The sequence below is a fragment of the Portunus trituberculatus genome, chromosome 44, assembly GCF_017591435.1.
Source record: "Portunus trituberculatus isolate SZX2019 chromosome 44, ASM1759143v1, whole genome shotgun sequence".
Lineage (NCBI taxonomy): Eukaryota > Metazoa > Arthropoda > Malacostraca > Decapoda > Portunidae > Portunus > Portunus trituberculatus.
Window position 1 is genome coordinate 18,433,826 of NC_059298.1, and position 19,110 is coordinate 18,452,935.

The following is a 19,110-nucleotide window of genomic DNA, read 5'->3' on the forward strand; positions in this document are numbered from 1 at the left end:
ACTACTACTACCACTCCCTCCCTCACTCCCTCTCTCACTTATTCCCACCAAGAAGAGGACATGACCACCAAGTTAATCACCCAAGACAAAAGACAAAAAAAAAAAAAGAGTAGAAAAGTAATCTAGCAAGAAAAAAAGGGGAAAAAAGTCTACGATATAAAGTGGGTGAGGAAAATTTGAAAGCAATATCTATGTGATGGGTGGAGTCGGGGTGAGGTAGTTTGGAGTAAATTGATACGAAGGGGAACAAGAATTTCTCCAGGGAACACCTCCAGGCAAGGTGTGGCTACTGAGTGGCGCTCCGGGGGGCTGAGAGGTGCTGGAAGGAAGTGGAAGAATGTAAGGAACTGGGAAAGGCTGGAAGAAAGTGGAGTGGTGTGAGGATCTGGAAGAGAGTGGAAGGAAGTGGAGGAGTGTAAGGAATAGGTAGAAACTGGAAGAAAATGACAACGTGTAAGAAGCTGAGAGCTACAGGAAGAAAGTGGAGAGGTGTAAGGAACTAGCAGAATCTGGAAGGAACTGGAGTAAGAGTGCAAGTAACAGGAAGAGGCTGGAAAGAAGTGGAGGCGTGTGACGGAATGGGAGAGACTGGAGAAAGGTCTGAAAAGAAGTAAAGGCTTGTGAGACAATGGAAAAGGCTGCTGGAAGAGAGACTGAAAGAAATCGAGAGAGAGAGAGAGAGAGAGAGAGAGAGAGAGAGAGAGAGAGAGAGAGAGAGAGAGAGAGAGAGAGAGAGAGAGAGAGAGAGAGAGAGAGAGAGAGAGAGAGAGAGAGAGAGAGAGAGAGAGAGAGAGAGAGAGAGAAGCACTGGGAGAGGTTGAAAGAAGCCCTGGAAGAGTGTGAGAATTGGGAGAATAAAGTGAAGAAGGAAGAAGTGAGATTAAGAAAAACTGGTAGAGGAAGTTTATAATTAGAAAAAAAAGGAAGCATATGAGAGATTAGATGATGGTGGAAGAGGAGCTGGAAAAGAGTGAGAGGATGAAAAAAAATCTGGAACGGAGACGAGATGAAAATAATGTAAGGATGTGATGAAGAGGATGGGGCTGAGACGGACGCAAAAAAAAAAAAAAAAAAAAGTGTAGGACCGTGTGGGGATGGAAAATATTAGGCTCTTGTGCATCAGAATAATGGAGATAAATAGGAACGAACTGTTAAATGCCAAGACCAGGGCTGTGAGGAATGAAAGAATGAGAAGAATACGCTAAATATCTACAAAAAAGGTATCATATTAGTGCTAAAAGTTAATAAGATAGCTAAAAGACATTGCGAGAACCGAGATGAAATTAGAGCATAGCATTAAGTGAGATAAAGTCGTAAAAAGATTGAAATGAAGAGGATGTGCGGAATGATATGAGGAAAGGAGTATTGGAAACCTGGAAGGGAATATGACGTGTAGAATGAGACTGGAAGGGAATGAGAACTTGGGTAGAGTGTAGGAAGTTTGAGGAGGAGCTGTAGGAACATGAGGAAGCTGGGAGGCAGGGAGAAGGAGGCGAGAATGGGCAAGTGGAGGCTAGTTAATGCCGAGAAGGACTCACTGCATGGTGGTGTAAGGCAGGTGAAGCACTGCGAGGGGTTGGTTCCACGTGCACCCAAATTTCAGCACTTCTCTCACTCTCAACATTTTCACGCGGGTATATACGTATATGTGTGTATTGGCAGAAACTGACGAGGGAAGTAAAAAAAAAAAGTATGTAAATATCCTTCATCGCTTAATGTAGTATATATTTCTTGAAGTTTCGCTGCATATATTTGGAATGGATCGCTTTTCTCCCCTAACTGCTGGGTAAAAAAAAAAAAAAAATATATATATATATGTCATGCACGCCAAACGAAGGAACTTTCCACAGAGTTCGTCGCAAAAAAATATTCACGATTACTAGAGAAAATAGTTCCTTCCACCGTCCATCTTAATGATAAAAAAAACATATACAATATACCAAGTTTGAAGACGGCGAGAAGACCGTCTGGCTACACAGGAATCTTTGCTTCTACAAGACTACTAGGATAAGGAGACTCAATGTAGATTTTATAGAAGGAAGAGATAGGAAAAGAAAATGAAAGAGGAAAAACCTAACAGTAACAGACCTTTTGGCCCTTACAGGACTGTTTAACGAGAGTGTTCGCGATGCACTACAGTAATCTAAGCTGAGAGATGTTGGGAAGTAAAGGCGAAGGAGGAGGAGAAAGAGGAGGAGGAAAAGGAGGAGGAGGGGAAGACAGTAGTTAGTCCTACGTCTACAAAACAGAGAGAGCGACACTGACCATTGTTTCTAGGGCTGCCCTCGCGTCGTACTGTTGGGGAGACAGACACAAGGATTAGTAATGGTTTCAGGTAATATGTAAAATAGATAATAAAAAAAAACTTCTTTATTGAACGGAGAATGTTACATAAGGAAATCGGACTGACCACCTATATCTGAACACACACACACACACACACACACACACACATACTAGAATAATAAATAACTAATAAGAGAAAAGAGGAAAAAAAAACCGGTTCTTTCTCTCCTTCCATGAATAAAATGAGAAAAGAAAAAAATAGACTGCACTCCTACTTGAACACACACACACACACACACACACACACACACACACACACACACACACACACACACACACACACACACACACACACACACACACACACACATTTCATTCCCACTGGAGATCAATCCCATTATAACAACAAAAGATAATTCGTTGGCTGTACTTAGTTCCAAAAGCGCAGCTTTTCACGCGGCCACTCAAGGCGAGGCGCATTAATAAGGTATTACACCAGAAAATTTCATTATGCCACTTAATACTGGTTGAATAATAAATGCTACTCAATCAGCCTCGGCACTTTGCTTCACAGTCTCGGTTAATAAGAGAGCGGCAGATTATTAACAAGGCCGAGCGTGTCATTAGTCAAAGTAAATACACGCGGAGTAATAATAATACGATAAATTACAGGAGTTTTTTTATTGATCAAGCATATTAGATTGGGGAGAGAGAGAGAGATATAAATTGGTGTCTGGAGGGTAAAGTGAGAGAGAGAGAGAGAGAGAGAGAGAGAGAGAGAGAGAGAGAGAGAGAGAGAGAGAGAGAGAGAGAGAGAGAGAGAGAGAGAGAGAGAGAGAGAGAGAGAGAGAGAGAGAGAGAGAGAGAGAAAACACATGTAACATCGCCTTCTTCTCTTCTTTCCTTCATTCTGATATCTGTTACTTTCTCTATCTACTAATCATCTTTCTATGCAACTTGAAAGCGAAATAGAAATAAAATCAACCATGCATTTTAAGCCAAGCCTCCCTTGGGTTCTAAACAAAGCAAGTCTTTCCTCTTTTCCCTCATCAGGATAACTATTCATTTATCTCTCTCTCCTGATCACCTTTTGAAAGCGCAAAAAAAGGATAATTTCAAGCGTACATTTTAAGCTGCGTCTCCCCTCAGCCCTATACAATGCACGCCTTCCCTCCCTTCCCTCATGCACACAATCACGCCTCATCCGCCTCTCTTGGTCAATCTTTCATTCAACTTCGTCCCCATTACGGCGCCTCTTTTCCGCCCTAAATGTAACTGAGGGCGTTGCTTTAGGCTCGTGTCCTAATCTCCCTCGCGGCCTTTCTTTCTTCCCTATTTTCCTCCCTCCTTCGGTCCCTTCCTTCTGCCTGATTTTAAGTGTGTGACTGTGATTTTCTTCCTCTTCCATGCTTGTTACAGCTTTCCATATCAGTCACATAACTCGACTGTAGCTTCACCTTTTCCTCTTCCTCCTCCACCTCTTCCTATTCCATTAACTCTCAAACTTGACCACAGTCTCACCACCTTCCTCTCTTTCCACCTAGACCCTTATAGTATCACCTCTTCCTCCTCCTCCTCCTCCTCCTCCTCCTCCTCCTCCTCCTCCTCCTCCTCCTCCTCCTCCTACTCCTCGCTATAGTGGCACCCCATTACCACCTAAGGACACAGTGACACCTCCTCTCCATATTCCAGCCCACGGCACCATGGCACCCTCCCTCGGCACCCCTCCTTGACATTACCCCCTGGCACCCTCCCCTCCTCCTCTTTCCATATATATCTTGACCCCCACAGTAGTAGCAACCCTTCTCTAAATGGCGACTCCAGTGCCAACCTCCCTCCTTTCCCCTCCTCAGTCCCCTCATCACCCTCCCAACCCCACTCAAGGCATTGTGGCACTCTCACTCTCTCTCTCTCTCTCTCTCTCTCTCTCTCTCTCTCTCTCACTCTCTCCCACACGACACTCCAATCGCTGGCTAACTTGTACACGTCATTACAGGCAATGGCGCTTATGGTTAACGACCAGAGGCGCTCAGCTGCTGACTCAGTACCGGTGACCGTGCCGCGATGGTGACGACGGTGACGATGATGATGATGATGATGATGATGATGGTGATGATGAGCACGATGATGGTGGAGGATAATGGCGGCCGGTCTGAGGATGAGGATAGTGACTCAACACGATGCGAAGGGTTTAGTGTTGTGTTTGTGATTGTGTATTAGAGAGAGAGAGAGAGAGAGAGAGAGAGAGAGAGAGAGAGAGAGAGAGAGAGAGAGAGAGAGAGAGAGAGAATAGGGTAATGAGAGTAAAACCGAAGTGGAAGGTACAGAGAGAGAGAGAGATGCGTCGGTGGACAGGAGGAGGAGGAGGAGGAGGAGGAGGAGGAGGACAAAAGCCACGAGCAATGAGCAGCGCCAGGCGTCCCAATAAGAGCATCAGAGGCAGTTCCGGCGGAGTGTGGAGGACGAGGAACAACCACCACCACCACCACCACCACCATCACAGCTCCCTCCACCTCTACATCTCTCCTCCACCTCCTTCATTCCTCCTGCACTTTATCATCTATCTCCACTCTCATCCTCCTTCTCTCCTCTCTCCTTCACGCCATCTCCTTCATCTCCTCTTCTCTCCAGATGGTGGTGGCGTTAGTAGTAGTAGTAGTAGTAGTAGTAGTAGTAGTAGTAGTAGTAGTAGTAGTGTAGTAGTGGTAGTAGTGGTAGTGGTAATGGTACGGGGTACTGGTACTGGTAGTAGTAGTAGTAGTAGTAGTAGTAGTAGTAGTAGTAGTAGTAGTAGTAGTAGTAAAAACAGCAGATTAAACCAATAACAGCAAGCAATACAGCGACGACAATAATAATAATAACAATAATAATAACAATAACAACAATAATAATAATAATAATAATAATAATAATAATAATAATAATAATAATAATAATAATAATAATAATAATAATAATAATAATAATAATAATAATAATAATAATAATAATAATAATAATGATAATAATAATAACAGCAGCAGCAGCAGCAGCGCCTACTCAGTGTTGCAAGAGGGCCTGGCGGACACACAAAGCAGTCGTGGTCACAATCCCTGTCGCTGTTCCCTCAGTGTTCATCCGTCAAAGGAAGAAGAACACGAGCCTGCCAGAGCCTTCCTTCCCACGAGCTGGGGAGGACAGTGCACCACGCCAGCCCGTCTCGCTTCCTCCTTCCTTACTCTGCAAACTATCTCCTTTACCAGTGACAGCATCTTTGTACTCCTCTTTCTTCCCAGATGCTGCATAACCTTATATTCTAAACCTTCTTTTACAGTGATATTGTCTCTGTACAGTTTCTTGCAACAAGTTTTTCTTTCTCTGCACTGCGAATTACTTTTCCTTGTCAGAATTTTTGTACTCTTTCTTCTCAAATGTCGTGTTTCTTGTGCATTGATACTGTGTGAGTAAATTTCCTTTCCAATGCACTGATAACTTATAATACAATGATTTCATGCTAGTTCACGCCTTACGACATTCTTCTCTTCTGTTGTTTTGTATTCGATCAATCAGTCCTTTCTTTACAGACAATCTAAACAGCTCCACTTTCTTCCTTCTTACATACAAAGCTAGCACCCCGAATGTGCCTCCATTACTGCATTCCCCTCCCATCTATTCCTCGTTTTCTTTCCCTCATTAGAAGTATTAGATAACAACCCATCCTCCAAATAATTACAACCTCACCTTTTTTTCTTCCCATCCAAATAAGCTCCCGTCGTCTTCCTTTTCCTCTACGCAATCCTTTTTCTTCATCTTAAAAAAAAAAAGTTCCCTTTTACTTTCCTCCACAGAACCTCCTCTCTCTCCACGCGTCATCCAGCATCCCTCCCCCTTCTCTCCCACTTGGAAGCAGAAACAGTAGGAGTAGGACGCCACAATAGCAGGTGTAATGTCCGTTCTCACAGTAAAGGCGGCGGCGGAGGAGGAGGAGGAGGAGGAGGAGGAGGAAGAGGCAGCGTCCAGTCCAAACCCCTCCACTACCTCCCTCTCTTACTACCTCCCTCCACTTCCCCGGAGCAGAAGCAGCAGCAGCAGCAGTAGGGAGAGAGCAGAAGCAGGAGCGGAGGCAGCAGCAGCAGCAGCAGCAAGAGCAGGAGCACTAACAAACGGAGCATCATCAGTGTGGACGCGTGTCTTGTTGTGTTCTAATGGGAGGAATTATCATACATGGCTCCGCACTGGCGTTAACCATTGTCTTTGTCGGCAAGGACTGACCCATCCTCCGGCAGCACATAATAACATTGACGCTCCGGCCATTACTCTTCACAAATCTTGTATAATACACGAGTGTTCTCTGTTCTTAGAGGGAGGGTCTGTCTCTGAAATGTGCTCTCTCTCTCTCTCTCTCTCTCTCTCTCTCTCTCTCTCTCTCTCGTGACATATCTTGGAAATGCGCGCGCCGCCTCTGCCGTTGTGTGTGTGTGTGTGTGTGTGTGTGTGTGTGTGTGTGTGTGTGTGTGTGTGTGTGTGTGTGTGTGTGTGTGTGTGTGTGTGTGTGTGAATGTGTTGTATTTGCTGTCCAGCCTTGTGAAGTTTGTCCTCAAAGTCCACATAAATGGTTTGTGTAGAAGCTGGACTCCTCCTCCTCTCCTCTCTCTCTCTCTCTCTCTCTCTCTCTCTCCTTCCCTCCGGTTGTCTAAATTCGTGTATGTGTATACCTTCATGTATACGTACCGACAAACAACACACACACACACACACACACACACACACACACACACACACACACACACACACACACACACACAAACAGAGAGCAAATCACCACTGACGTATTTTCTAATCTCCTGAAACGACGAATAAAAAAGGAGATAATGATGGAACTTTTCTCAAGGGTGATGCTTTTGGTAGACGTGGTGATGATGGAAGAAGAAGAAGAGGAGGAGGAGGAGGAGGAGGAGAAGGAGGAGGAGAGAGGAGGAGGAGGAGGAGGAGGAGGAGGAGGAGGAAGAGGAGGAGGCAGAGATGGAGGTTGTGGTAGGCTGCTGGAGTGTAGTTGAGGAAGAGGAGGAGGAGGAGTGGCAAGTGGAGGAGGAGAAAGTAGCAATGGTTCCTGAGGAGGAGGAGGAGGAGGCGGCTGAGGTGGATGTGGAGGAGGCCGAGGAGGAAGAGGAGGAGAAGGAGGGAGAGGTGGAGGCTGCAGTGGTGTTGTCCCTCGACGCAGCACAATAAAGGGCGAGCAGCCGCCGGTAATATAAACAGATCCGTGTCCTGCCGTGTTCCATCATCATGAGGAAGGGCTTCTATATAATTGTGTGAAGGGCACAGATTTATCGCAGTGTGTTTGCAGTCTCCCGGAGAGCAGTGTGAGCGAGCCTTCCCATAACCACGGATATTCCAACAACTCCCAGCCTCCTCCTCCTCCTCCTCTCCCCTCTCTCTCTTACTCCTTCTCTCTCTCTGGACAACCGCTATTCATTTCTTCAGAGCACGAGACCACACCACCACAGACAAAGAACGTTTTAATCAGTGTTTAATTTCCTGGCAAACCAAGAAAAAGCCTATTTCAAATTAAATAGCCTCGGCATTAATACAAAGTGGACAACGTAACGTGCGCGCCGCCTCCGCCTCAGCCTCCACCACCGCCGCCGCCGCCTGCAACGCCGCCGCCTGTGTCCACCGCTCACACTGATTAACAAAACCCAGTCTGGCGGCTCCTGGAAATACAGCCGCCCTCCCCTTTCCTTCAGTAAATTCTCACACGTATACCAAAGACCCAAAACGAAACTAGACTAAGAGAGAGAGAGAGAGAGAGAGAGAGAGAGAGAGAGAGAGAGAGAGAGAGAGAGAGAGAGAGAGAGAGAGAGAGAGAGAGAGAGAGAGGGAGTGAGAGTGAGGGACCCAGGTGTAGAACGACGACGAATGAGAACTAGAGAGACGACGACGACGACTTCGAAGACTATGAAAATGAAAAGGGAAAGAGAAACGGGCAGGAGGAGGAGGAGAAAGAAGAGAAGGAAGAGAGGAGGAGGAGGAGGAGGAGGAGGAGGAGGAGGAGGAGGAGGAGGAGGAGGAGGATTACTACAGCGACGATTAGAAGGACAAGGAGGACGACAATGAAAAGGAAAAGGAAAGTGAATACAAGGAAACGCAGGTAACTAAGTAAAAGAGAAGAAGCAAAACAAGAAGAGGAGTACGAAGAAGACGCCGAAGAAGTAGGAAAAAAAGACGCCAAGTTACCAACGAACCAAAGAACCAACAAAAAATAAAGAAGGGGGAAAAAAGATGAAGAAAAGAAAGGGAAGGTATTCTGGTGTGAGTTTGTGCAGAATATTGAGAGAGAAGACCGCCATCCGTCAGCGGCAGGTCGGGGCCCAAGGGAACACCCACAATATCAAACCTTATTGTCCTCATCTGTTATGGCGATGCATTCTCTAATTCACGCCAGAGATGTGCGGTGTTTGGTCAGTGTGTTGTCGGGGGGACGGACGCTGCTGCTGGTAATGGTGGTGGTGGTGGAGGCGGAGGAGGTGGTGGTGGGGAAGGGAGAGGAAAGGGAGAAGGAGGAGAGAGAGAGAGGGAGAGAGAGAGAGAGAGAGAGAGAGAGAGAGAGAGAGAGAGAGAGAGAGAGAGAGAGAGAGAGAGAGAGAGAGAGAGAGAGAGAGAGAGAGAGAGAGAGAGAGAGAGAGAAATCGTTTGGAGGAGTTTGGTGGTGATGAGGAGTAAGAAGACAAAAGCAATGCAATAGTAACTGTTACATGTGTTTTACTCAGAGTTTTAACAGTTTGGATATGAATATTAGTGGCGATATTTGGATGACTATAGATAAAAAATGACTATCCCACTGACTGACTGATTACGCGCCCAGCTGAGTGCTATCTAATTAACTGACTGGTTGACTGTCTAACTCACCACCGCTTAAGTGGCTGACTAACAAGCTAATGAAATGATTGACAGACTAAATGCTTGACTCCTCGTCAGACTGACTGAAAAAGGAAGTGAATACCTGGTTGACAAATTAAGTATCCAACAGAATATCCCATAACAAAAACAAATTACTGACTGACTGGTTCATATAAGGAATCATAAAGGAATACAAAACAACAAACAAAGCAGACCAGTTGGCTCTTCAGAGAAGGAGGAGGATCAGAAGGAGGAGTCACAGTGGTGTTAGAGGCAATAGATATAGACTAATGATGATATTATGACAATGGCGGCTGTAATGGCAATGGCTGTGGTATAGATGTACTATGTAGCAGCAGCAGCAGCAGCAGCAGCAGCAGCAGTAGCAGTAGTAGTAGTAGTAGTAGTAGTAGTAGTATGGATAAGGAGGCTGAGGACAGAGATGGTAATGGTACCGGTGGTCGAGGATATTGTCGTAGAAGAGGAGGAGGATTAAAAGTTGAGAAAGGAGTAGGGAGGAGGGGAAGGAAGGAGGAAGGAAAAGCCAGTATGAATAAGGTAAGGGAAGAATCAGAAGTAAAGAAGTCAAGAGGTTAAAATACAAGTGTTTAAAAAAAATCTTTCGTGATTGCGATGGAGTTCAGAATAATAGCAAAAGAGTACCAGGTGAAAAAAAGACGGTCAGGGTTCGAAGGCGGGAAAAGGATCATGGAGGCAAACCTGGAGTGTTGAGTCAGGGAATAGGTATGGAGTGCAGGAGATTGGAGAGAAGGTGTTAAGGGGAAAGGGAGATGATATTACGTTCTTGGGGAAGTTGTTGGGCGGCTTGAGCAAGGAAGGGCGGGTAGGGGAAGAGTCCCTTGACAAACACCCACAAACAGGCCGGCCACCATCCATCACCAGCCTGCAGCCTCGTACGCTCCTCGCTCCTCGTTCGCCAAACATCAACCAGAAAGCAGACGTCGATAAGATCGAGGCTGCCGCACCTGGCCAGGCCGAGCTCGCCCCTATCGCCCGAGACTCATACATGCATTCATCTGAGCGCATAATGCTATGATAATGGAATGGACATGGCGGTAATTAGCACGTTAATAAAGGAACGGAAGATGAATTATTTGCGGGGTCTGGCTCTTCGCTGTATTCCAGATCCCTTCCTGGGTCTTGGCGGGCGGGACGCTGCGCGCCGGGCCGAGTAGCCCTCGTCTGCCGGAGGGCGGAGTAAAGGTATTAGTGTTCGTACCTCATATCGAATTTCAAGACAGATAGGCAAGTTGCTGATCACACAATTAAGTATTTGGGGGATAAACGTCACTTAAATATGAATTGCAATATGTAGCTTACTCCAGTAAAGGTAATAGTCTTGTTGGCCCGTATATTGAAACTAATAATAGGGAATTAGTCCATAATGTACGTTGGTTACGTTCATGATCCGCAGGAGCCGCCGGACGAGGGAGACTCGCCCTTCTGTCACCTTGCCGGAAGGGCAGCTCGACCCTCGTCCTGCTCGGGATTAGCAAGTTTATGCGTCAAGTGAAGTTGGAAGGTGGCGGTGGTGGCGGTGGCTACTGCCGGCGGTGACCACCAAGGTGGTGGCGCACGCGTCCAACGCCCAGGTGACCCCAGTTCGATCCCCCGTGGGTATTGTGTGGTTGAGTGATGCAAAAGCGGGTGATAGTCTCTTGCCTCGGCCACTGCCACCACTACCACCACCACTGCCACTGTCTTCGCGTCGTCGCCATGTTGGTCTGAGGCTGGCCTGCCACGCTGAACACGAGCACGAGCCATTTCATCAGCTCACCTCGCTGCCGCCCCTCCCCGCGCCCCACCACTCATCGCTTCACACGCTGACTTCTTTCTCGCCCTGGAGTCTCGAGGAGCTTCTCATCGACTCTACTCGTCGCTTTTGCCTGCTCATTAGTCGGCACGAAATTCGAGACTGTTTTCACACAGAGTCCAAAAAACTAACTTTGTTTCCTCGTTGAAGCGTTAAGACTAAAACTCTAAGTAATCAACAACGAACTCTTCTTGTTTCTCCTGGCGAGAGTTCCCAGTAATGTTTGCAGCTCAGAACACTTCATCATTGGCAGATATAAGAGAGGCTCGGGTCACTTCAGACACACACACACACACACACACACACACACACACACACACACACACACACACACACACAGACACATAAGCGAACATTAGGGCCATGCTGCTGCTGCTGCTGCTGTTCCATTCTAGCGAAACTCCAAAAGAAAGTCAATTTTTTTTCCTCTCTGCACTGTCACGCTCATTTTTTCACATCTGTGCTCAACATAAACACTTGATCACTTCCCTCTCGTCCTGATAGCAGCCAAGATTTCACGCTGATTAACAGATTTGCTTAGCGTCTATCAACACCCACTGAAGCTCATAAAAAAAGCTATTTACATTATCTAAACTCCTCATCGACGTCTTTCATTGACTCATAATTCTTTTATTTTTCATCAGTCTTAGCGTAGCGCTAATAATCTTAACACTTTTCCTGCACGTTTGTACTCAACACCTCCCTTGCCTACTCCTTCATTCGCCTCCTCACTGTTCCTTGTCCACTTCTTACACTGCATACATCAGTCCACCACCACCATCACTACTACCCTCCACCACCACCACCACCACCTCCTCCATCACACTCACCATCCCCCTTACACTTCCTCGCTGTCTCTCGTCTTGACACTCGCATTTTTCCTTTTCACACACAAAATTAACTTCTTCGTCCACACCTGCAGCGAGTTTCTTTGCGGTCACGGTCAGGTAATTATTCTGCTCCTCTTTGCCTTCACACGCCCTCCCTGTGTCTGTCTTGAGTCGCCTTTCGCTTTATTTTTACCTCTTACTGCAGGGCGAGGCTTGTGATCTTCATTTTAACCCGGGAACATTTGTGCTTTGCGTTTCTATTTTTTGTTTGGTCTGAAAAGGTATAAGGCTTTGTTTCTGAGTGTATGAATAAGAATCTCTCTCTCTCTCTCTCTCTCTCTCTCTCTCTCTCTTATAGGGAGAACAAACACTCCCCTTGAATCCCTCTTCACAGCAACACGAGCACCACCACCACCACCACCACCACCTTAGCCTCTGTACAAAAGGCAAAAGCAGCAGCAAAGTCCCACAGTTTTCCTCCCAGGCCTCGAGGGTCCCTAGCTAACACGCTGCGCCTCCTACACGCTCAGCTTTAGCAATAATATCGCCGTGATGAGCAGTGCATGTCTACTCTGTGTCGACGGCGGGATCATTTGCATAAAAATTAGCATACATGAAAGGGACAGCGGCGTTCGTGCATCCCCAAAACCTGCGCCAACCTTCTTCCCTGCCTCCATTGGGCCGCCGCACCCGCCAAATATATAATGTTTTGTTTACATTTAGCTGCAAGGGGATGCCTCTCGCGGCTGATTAACTACCTGAGTTTGGGTTGAAGTAGCGGTGGTGGTGGTGGTGGTGGTGGTGACTTTGATGGTGGTGGCAGTAGTGGTGATGAATAGGGTGAAGCTGTGGTGATGTTGGTGATTAACGTTAATGCTTATGAGGGCGTTTAGTTGGTTGGCTTAAGTGTTGATGATTAGGTTGGTGATGATGGTGATGATGATGGTTATTGTGACAGAAAACAATGATGTCACTTTCCATACATATTAAAAGTTTAACATGATAAAAATCAAAACTTAAGATAAAATGAAGGGCAAAAAGAAAACGAAAAGCAATTCAAAAGAAAACGGTCATGCACAAAACTTCCATGTGTGTGTGTGTGTGTGTGTGTGTGTGTGTCCAATCTACCTGTGCTTGTACGTATTTGCTGGTACTTTCAGGTGAGTGGACAGGCAGACGAGTCACCCGCTGCCTTCCCTCTCAGCTGGTGGGGGAAAAAAGAAGCGGAGGGTGGGGGAGAAGACAATCGTGGCGGAAACACGAAGAGGATGAGGAGGAGGAGGAGGAGGAGGAGGAGGAGGAGGAGGAGGAGGAGGAGGAGGGGAGGAGAAAGAGGAAGATGGCGGCAGAGAACAACACATATACACAAGAAGCAATCTGGATGAACTAGGGAGGAAAGGAACTGGTGGAAGAGGAGGTAAGGATTGCAGGAAGGAAGGAAGGTAGGTAGAGGTAGGTAGGCAGCGCTTACCGAACTAGGAGGAGGAGGAGGAGGAGGAGGAGGAGGAGGAGGGAGAGCCGCGGGCGTCCTCTACTTCAAACCTGCGTCAGAAGTCGGATATGAAGGGCTGAGTATTTCGCCTCGTGGTCCGTGAAACTACTAAAGCAGAATACCAAGTTGGACGCCCGGCCAATACATTCACTGGTAATTGACCGTTCTGAGCCCCATAGTTCAAAACAAGTTTGTGTCCAGGCGGAGGAAACACAGATAGAGACAGTGAGTGGGCGAGCAGAAGGCGGAGAAAGAGGAGAGAGAGAGTGAGAGAGTGAGAGTGAGTGAGAGAGTGAGACAACCAGGAGAAAAGAAAAACAAACTACGAGGAAAGGCACCACCAGAGACACCAGTGAGAGAGAGAGAGAGAGAGAGAGAGAGAGAGAGAGAGAGAGAGAGAGAGAGAGAGAGAGAGAGAGAAGTAAAGAAAACGGATGGATAACTTGTGAGATAAGTTAAAAGACAATAAGGAACATGGAGTAAGGGAGAGGAAGGAGAGGTAGTAAGAGAATTATAAGAGAGAGAGAGAGAGAGAGAGAGAGAGAGAGAGAGAGAGAGAGAGAGAGAGAGAGAGAGAGAGAGAGAGAGAGAGAGAGAGAGAGAGAGAAAGCGAAATCACTCTTGGAAATAATAACATTCCAATCAATAGAACCAGAGATATTCTTGCACAAAGGCCCTCAGGAAATGCTTCTGTTGAAGGGTTCGGCCACGCATGCGTTCTGCCTCCCTCCCTCCCTCCTTCTCTTTGGTGGTGGTGGTGGTGGTGGTCGTAGTGGTACTGGAGATGGTGGTGGTCGTAGTGTATTCATGGTGGTATTATCATCATTATCATCATCATCATTATTATTATTATTATTATTATTATTATTATTATTATCATTATTATTATCATTATCATTAATATCAAGGTTGCAACAGTAATGTTTTGGTATCTATACTTAAATGTCCTACTCCGGTTTAAGCAAAATATATAAGTACTATTAACAATGGAGGGATGAGGATATATAATACTAAAGTAGAAGTAGTTAATCCCTTATTGTCTCAGGGTTACAGAATAGAGTACCCAGAACCAGAACCATAAGACCCATACAGAACCCCAATATTACGCAAGTCTCCCAAAAAACACCCTCGTAACCTTTAAAACTACTTCAACTTCGCCCTGCGCCTTCCACCTGTAACACTAAGTTGTCTCGGCATTGCTCCACTGCGGCGCCAGCAAAGCCTCGGTGAGTGGCTGAGCACAAGACACGCCGCGCTGCTCTCACTCCAACGATCACGAAGCATTAATTCCCTCCATCCACGCTAACTAAAACACTAACTTATTTTCCACGAGTCAAACAGAACACATGAATAATTTCCACTTACTTATCGGGCAAAAATTAATACACCGCATGATGACTTCTCGCTGTTTATAAACGTGTATTTAAAAGCAATAGATTAGAGAGAGAGAGAGAGAGAGAGAGAGAGAGAGAGAGAGAGAGAGAGAGAGAGAGAGAGAGAGAGAGAGAGAGAGAGAGAGAGAGAGAGAGAGAGGAGCACCTACGTATCATTTACCTTCCGCTTTAAGGCAAGGCAACGAAAACCTGTTCAACATAAAGTAATAATGCAAAAGATTGAAATCAGATTAAAACATCCCAAAACAGGTAAGGCTCGGCTGCTCCAGATAAATAGTGATCTACAACTTGCTATTTTTTTTCTCTTTCTCGTAATACAAGAACACACACAAAAAAAGAGAAAAACATAGTAGCCAACGATAACCTGCTCAGTATGGACAGTGTGGATAATGAAATCAATAAGAAAATAGTAAAAAGACACATAAATATTAAAAAAAACAGGATATCAATGCAGGTCATGCTTAGTGGCTGTGGATAAATAGTGATCCATTCATAGCACCTTCATTTTTCATCCCTCGTTTTGTAGTACTACAGAAAATGGACACTAGACTCTACAGAATGTAATATTACTCTTTCTAGCTTTGTTGCCCTTGGCCAGAACCCACACAATAGGAAAAAAAAAAAAATACAAGTTCACGATACACTATTAAAAAGATACAGTTATGGAAAACCAGTCAAAAGAGAGGTAGGTCAGTGAAAGGAACAGAAGAGAAGGGAGATGAAAAGAGGAGCGAGGGAAGAAGGAAAGAGGGATGCATCAAATAAGGGGAGATGTAAGAGGAGAGATAAATACCTGGAGAGAAGGAGAGAAGGGAAGGGAGAGGTGAAAAGGTGGAGGATAAAAAGAGTGAAGAAGGAGGGAAGCAAGAGAGGAAGGGAAGGGGGAAAGGACACATTATCACTGGGTAGGTAGGGAGGGAGGGAGGGAGAGGTGAATGAAGCGAGAGGGAGGGATGGGAGGAGAGGGAGAGGCAACTAGTGAGGGAGGGAAAACACGAGAGAGACAAGTGTATATCGCAGAGTGGTGTGATTCTGGATCCCTCTACCACTGTTATGAGAGAGAGAGAGAGAGAGAGAGAGAGAGAGAGAGAGAGAGAGAGAGAGAGAGAATACAATGCGATAGATTGGGAAAGGAAATAAGATGAAATGGAAAAGAGAGAAAAATGAAGAAATGAAGGAAGTATTACCAGAGAGAGAGAGAGAGAGAGAGAGAGAGAGAGAGAGAGAGAGAGAGAGAGAGAGAGAGAGAGAGAGCACAGCGGCCAGTAGATTATTCGAGCACTTTGGTATAGTAATCAAAGGAACAGTCGAGACTCCCAAGCCACCAGGAAGAGGGGAGACTGGAACCCAAAACGCTTTATTTCATGAACTGCTGATAATACTCGTGCAATGGGATTTGTTGTGCCAGAAGTGAGTGACGGACAGCCTGAGTGAGTGAGAGAGTGCGAGAGTAAGTGAGGGAGTGACGTGCATGTGTAAGGGGGAATGGGGTTGGAGGATGAAGAGGAAGATGAAGAGGAAGAGGAAGAGGAAGAGGATGGTAAGGAAAAGACAAAATTGTATGAATATAAAGAAAGGTTACAAGTATTTTTCAAGGTTATTTCTTTTTACTCAGACTTGTATTAAGAGAGAGAGAGAGAGAGAGAGAGAGAGAGAGAGAGAGAGAGAGAGAGAGAGAGAGAGAGAGAGAGAGAGAGAGAGAGAGAGAGAGAGAGAGAGAGAGAGAGAGAGAGAGAGAGAGAGAGTGTGTGTGTGTGTGTGTGTGTGTGTGTGTGTGTGTTATCAGTCGTTCTTACGTGGACAAGTAAAATAATGATCTGAGTCATTTGCATCCGTGGTGTTTTCTCTCTCTCTCTCTCTCTCTCTCTCTCTCTCTCTCTCTCTCTCTCGTTGAACATAAAAATTTGCGTGTGTTCGGTTTGCTTCCTCGCAGATATGTATGTACAAGCAAGCGCATAAATTACTGTTTTGCTTTATAATGACACCGACCGCCTCTCCCACTCGTTTCTCTCTCTCTCTCTCTCTCTCTCTCTCTCTCTCTCTCTCTCTCTCTCTCCTTAATGTCGTGACAAAATTTAAGACGTAAAGATCATGGCATTAATTCCTGCAAGACGAGCGCACTGTTAATATTCATGCACTAAAGGGAAGGAGAAATTATATATAAACATGTATTTAAAATGTTATGAGCAAGGAACGAAAAAAATAATCATGTCTTGAGATGTTGCATGAGGAAGGAAATGAGATGTGTGTATGTGTGTGTGTGTGTGTGTGTGTGTGTGTGTGTGTGTGTGTGTGCGGGGTGAAGAGACGAAGAGAGTGAGGCTCGGATTGTCATTCTCTCTCTCTCTCTCTCTGACTCGGACAAAGCCCAGCAGCACATTTTAGCAGTAGTAGTAGTAGTAGTAGTAGTAGTAGTAGTAGCAGTAGTAGTAGTAGTAGTAGTAGCAGTAGCAGCAGTAGTAGCAGCAGTAGTAGCAGTAGTAGTAGTAGTAACAGTAGTAGCAGTAGCAGTAGTAGCAGTGGTAGCAGTAGTAGTAGCAGTGGTGGTGGTGGTGGTGGCAGTAGCAGCAGTGGTAGTAGTAGTAGCAGTAGTAGTAGTAGTAGTAGTAGCATCAGCATCAGCATCAGCAGCAGAAACAGCAATTTCTACAATGCAGTGGTGATGGTGGTAGTGACAAGTGGTAGTGGTACTGGTAGTGGCAATGATGGTGGTAGCAGTAGTAGTAGTAGCAGTGACATGATAAGAATGGAAATAAGCCCCACCCACTTACCACCTACCCACTTGCACCCACCCAACGCACACACTGACCCACCTACCCACCCAGCACACACCCGCCCATCCCCAAACACACGCACTAAGGGAGCAGAAGGATGCGGCGTCGTTCAGGGTAACACAATATTTGGCAGAGTAACACAACGTAATGCGGACTGACGAAGCGGCGAGCAATGCGGCGCTGCAATTTGCTACACGCGTAATGCATCATAATTTACACACACACACACACACACAGAGAGAGAGAGAGAGAGAGAGAGAGAGAGAGAGAGAGAGAGAGAGAGAGAGAGAGAGAGAGAGAGAGAGAGAGACTATTAAGCTCTCTTTATCTCTCACTCCCATCTATCTCATCCAAGATCATCCAAAGTTTTATCTCTTACCCTACTTTCGTAATCTCTCTCTCTCTCTCTCTGACGCACACATATGTATAAAATACGTAGAGGAAATAATAATAATAATTCAAAAAAATCTATAAAAACAACAACAACGAATCACTGAAAAAATCAACAAAGTAAAGAAAAATAACCTAACATGAAAAACAACAACAGCAAAATAAAAAAAAAATGTTGAAATTCTTGACCACGAGCATGAAAATGATAAATAAAACTGAACTAGACACGAATCTCCACTTTATTTATATATGTTTTTTTTTCAGCTGCTGTTTTAAGGAGATGAAAGAGAGAAAAAAAATATATATAAAGGTATGTATATGAGGAGTTTATTGCCCTATTCTGTTTTGCCAGCTAGGGCTACTGTCATAGTGTTGTTTGCAATGACAATAGCAACAGTGTGTGTGTGTGTGTGTGTGTGTGTGTGTGTGTGTGTGTGTGTGTGTGTGTGTGTGTGTGTGTGTGTGTGTGTGAATTCAGTTGTTTCTGTGTATATATATGTAAGTCCTTGGTATGTATGTAAGTACGTATGCATCTGCGCATAGATTGGCAAACGCAAGTCCTCCTTCATTTCTAGGATGTTTTAGTAAGATGACGAAGGTAAGAGGTTAAATTTTTCAGTATATCACCTGATTTCTAACAATCAGCTACGTATTCCCTATAATGTTCACCACAATAACCACAACAATACGTTAACAGCGTTATTTCCTCACTCCTTGGTGCCGATCGTAAGACAAAGCGAAGAACAAAAGAAGGGCTAAGTACACGAAGAAACATCAAAACTCACCGTCTGATTTCTACTATAGTTCTGTCCACTATGACAACAATAATAACTAAATGCATACAAAACCTTTAATATCTTCGCTACTTTTGATGAACCAGGGGGAAAACAAAAAGCTAAGTGTACGAGGAGATATCAGAACCAACACGCCTGATTCCTCGTGGTCAGTTACACACACCACCATAGCCTCTAACACAATAACAAAAGTGGCATCAACATTAACATTTCTCAGCTGCTGTAATAAGAAGATGATGCTCAAGAAAAAAAAAAAAAAGCTAAACACGAGGAAATATCAGAGCACACGCCTGATTCCTCGCGGTCAGTTACACACACCACCAAAGCCTCTAACACAACAACAAAAGTGGCATCAACATTAACATTTCTCAGCAGCTGTAATAAGAAGATGATGCTCAAGAAAAAAAAAAAAAAGAGCTAAACACACGAGGAAATAT

The 19,110-nt window shown here is 45.2% G+C and overlaps 1 protein-coding gene across 7 annotated transcripts in view; it reads right to left on the reverse strand.

Moving 5' to 3' along the window:
* LOC123518647 (POU domain, class 6, transcription factor 1-like) overlaps nucleotides 1–19,110 on the reverse strand; it is a 432,516-nt gene that overhangs the window by 153,552 nt on the left and 259,854 nt on the right. For all 7 annotated transcript variants that reach the window (XM_045279576.1, XM_045279573.1, XM_045279572.1 and 4 more), the window contains one exon: nucleotides 2,266–2,295. In XM_045279576.1, coding sequence (XP_045135511.1) covers nucleotides 2,266–2,295 — 30 coding nt within the window. The remainder of the gene's footprint in view (nucleotides 1–2,265; nucleotides 2,296–19,110) is intronic.